The 2269-nt window shown below is 50.8% G+C and overlaps 1 protein-coding gene across 1 annotated transcript; it reads right to left on the reverse strand.

The window, feature by feature from the left end:
• Positions 1–775: 775 nt before the first annotated feature.
• Positions 776–1234, reverse strand: LOC141043070 (uncharacterized). Its single transcript, XM_073511988.1, has one exon. It carries the CDS (start codon positions 1232–1234, stop codon positions 776–778), a length of 459 nt encoding a protein of 152 aa, XP_073368089.1.
• Between the last annotated feature and the right edge of the window lie 1035 nt (positions 1235–2269).

Consider the following 2269-nt stretch of genomic DNA (forward strand, 5'->3'; position numbering starts at 1 on the left):
AGCCAGAACTACAATCGCAGGGGTTCTCCCTTTTCCCTCTTAGCTGAACGTGTGGAACATAAGGGGCAAACACAGGAGCCGGGCAACCCAACTACTGACCTAAGACATGGTTCGGAACTTGACGCATATAGTGCAATATCCGGGATGCCGAACACTCAGCGGTAGGCTATGTCGGACTTGGTGTGCCGAGCTGATAGAGAAATCAAGCTCTGGGTTATATAATTGATCGTGTTTTCATGACAAGCTGTTCGAAGAGCGAGAATCGGAAAGGGAATAGACAAATCGCGAGATGCGGATATCCGAACACCATAAAAGGGGATTTTTATTATTTCTCGTAGGCTCGGGATGTCTAACCATGCAGTTCGAACTGCGAAGGCAGTACTTGTAAGAGGAAAAGAAAAGGAAAGTTTATAGAGTAAAGGTTGACACAGGGCCTTGATGCGTGAGTTGAAGCCTTCACTGTGCCCTGCTGCACGTCTACGCCTTTCTTCTGATGGGTGGGGGTTGGGACCTTCGATGAGACCTTGATGGGTGAGGACCCTGCCAATGAAGCTTTATGCTTGGGGGTATCCGGAATTGGTCCCCGGGTCGTCCGACGAGGTAATTCCGAAGTTCGGCTTAACCAAATATGCACTTCCAACACGGCTGCCCATGGTATTTTGAGTGTGAAGTTGTGCTGACGAGGCACGTGGAGCGTGAAGGATGTGGGCATGCCATGGAGCGCGTATCTCTATTTGCGGAGAATGCATGCGGGCTCCCGTGATGGGGAACGGGTTCAAACCCGTTTACTATTGTCGCCGGCCTTTACGGCGGGTCGGCATCCGGGCCCATATGGGTCGGTGTGGTGTTCGGCCGCTAGGGCCGCAGTGTTCTCTTTGGTTCGAAGTGAGCGTTCTGTGTTGCCGTTGATGGTTATGACGCCCGAGGGACCGGGCATCTTCAACTTGAGGTACGCGTAATGCGGGACGACATTGAATTTGGCGAACGCTGTTCCGCCGAGGAGGGCGTGGTAGCCGCTGCGAAAAGGTGCAATGTTGAAGATCGGGTCCTTGCTTCGGAAGTTATCCGGAGATCCGAACACTACTTCAGGCGTCACGGTGCCTGTGCAGCGGGCCTCCACTCCCGGAATGACCCCCTTAAAGGTGGTGTTACTGGGTTTGATCCTTGATGGATCGATCCCCATTTTCCTCACTGTATCTTCGTATATCAGATTGAGGCTGCTACCTCCGTCCATGAGGACTCTAGTGAGGTGGAATCCATCGATGATAGGGTCGAGCACTAAGGCTACAGACCCTCCATGACATATGCTAGTCGGATGGTCCTTGCGATCGAACATGATCGGACATGCTGACAATGGATTGAACTTTGGCGCTACTGGCTCGATAGAATATACGTCCCATAGTGCTCGCTTCCTCTCCTTCTTCGATATGTGGGTTGCGTAGACCATGTTTACCGTCTTAACCTCGGAAGGGAAGCATTTCTAGCCTCCACTATTTGGCCTGCGTGGCTCATCATCGTCCTAGCTTCGTGGGCTTTTGCCTGAGTCTTTGGCTGTGGGTTTGCTAGCCTGTTTAATCACCCAACAGTTTCGTTTGGAGTGGTTAGCGGGCTTCTCTAACGTGTCATGGATCTGACAAGGCCTGTCCAGAATTGTGTCTAGTCTGGACGGGCCATCGCTGTTGCCTTTAGGGGCTTTCTTTCGGGGTCCGGACTTTTGGTTTCAGAATCCGGCATTTACTGTCGTATCCTCGCCCTCACCGACAATGTGGCGACGCTTATTCTTGCAGCATCGGGGCTTTCCATTTCAGTTCCGAACCTCGGAGGTACCGGGTGTGTCTGGGTTGGTGTTTTTGCGAGCAAGCCAACTGTCTTCGCCTGCGCAAAAGCAGGTCATTAGGGAAGTAAGGGCTGCCATAGTTCTTGGTTTGTCCTCACTACTGCAGGATGCTGCTAATGCGACACTACGATCAGAGACCCTTTGATGAAACTGTGTGTGATGCATTAATCGCAAACAGTGATGTAAAATAATCGTAAAAAAAGATGCAAAACATTTGCGATGGTGGATACATCAAACATGGTTTAGATTTTAGTTGCGTGTGCGATGCGGGGCATACGGTTCAGTTCAGTGAACTGTTTGCGATCAGGCAGAACAAAAGAAACGGGCAGCTAGATGAAGGCATGTGTGATATACAGTTCACTAGGATAAACTGTTTGTGATGAGGCGGAACAACAGAAAGGGGCAGCCAGATAAAGGTGTGTGCGATATACA

The sequence above is a fragment of the Aegilops tauschii genome, chromosome 3, assembly GCF_002575655.3.
Source record: "Aegilops tauschii subsp. strangulata cultivar AL8/78 chromosome 3, Aet v6.0, whole genome shotgun sequence".
Lineage (NCBI taxonomy): Eukaryota > Viridiplantae > Streptophyta > Magnoliopsida > Poales > Poaceae > Aegilops > Aegilops tauschii.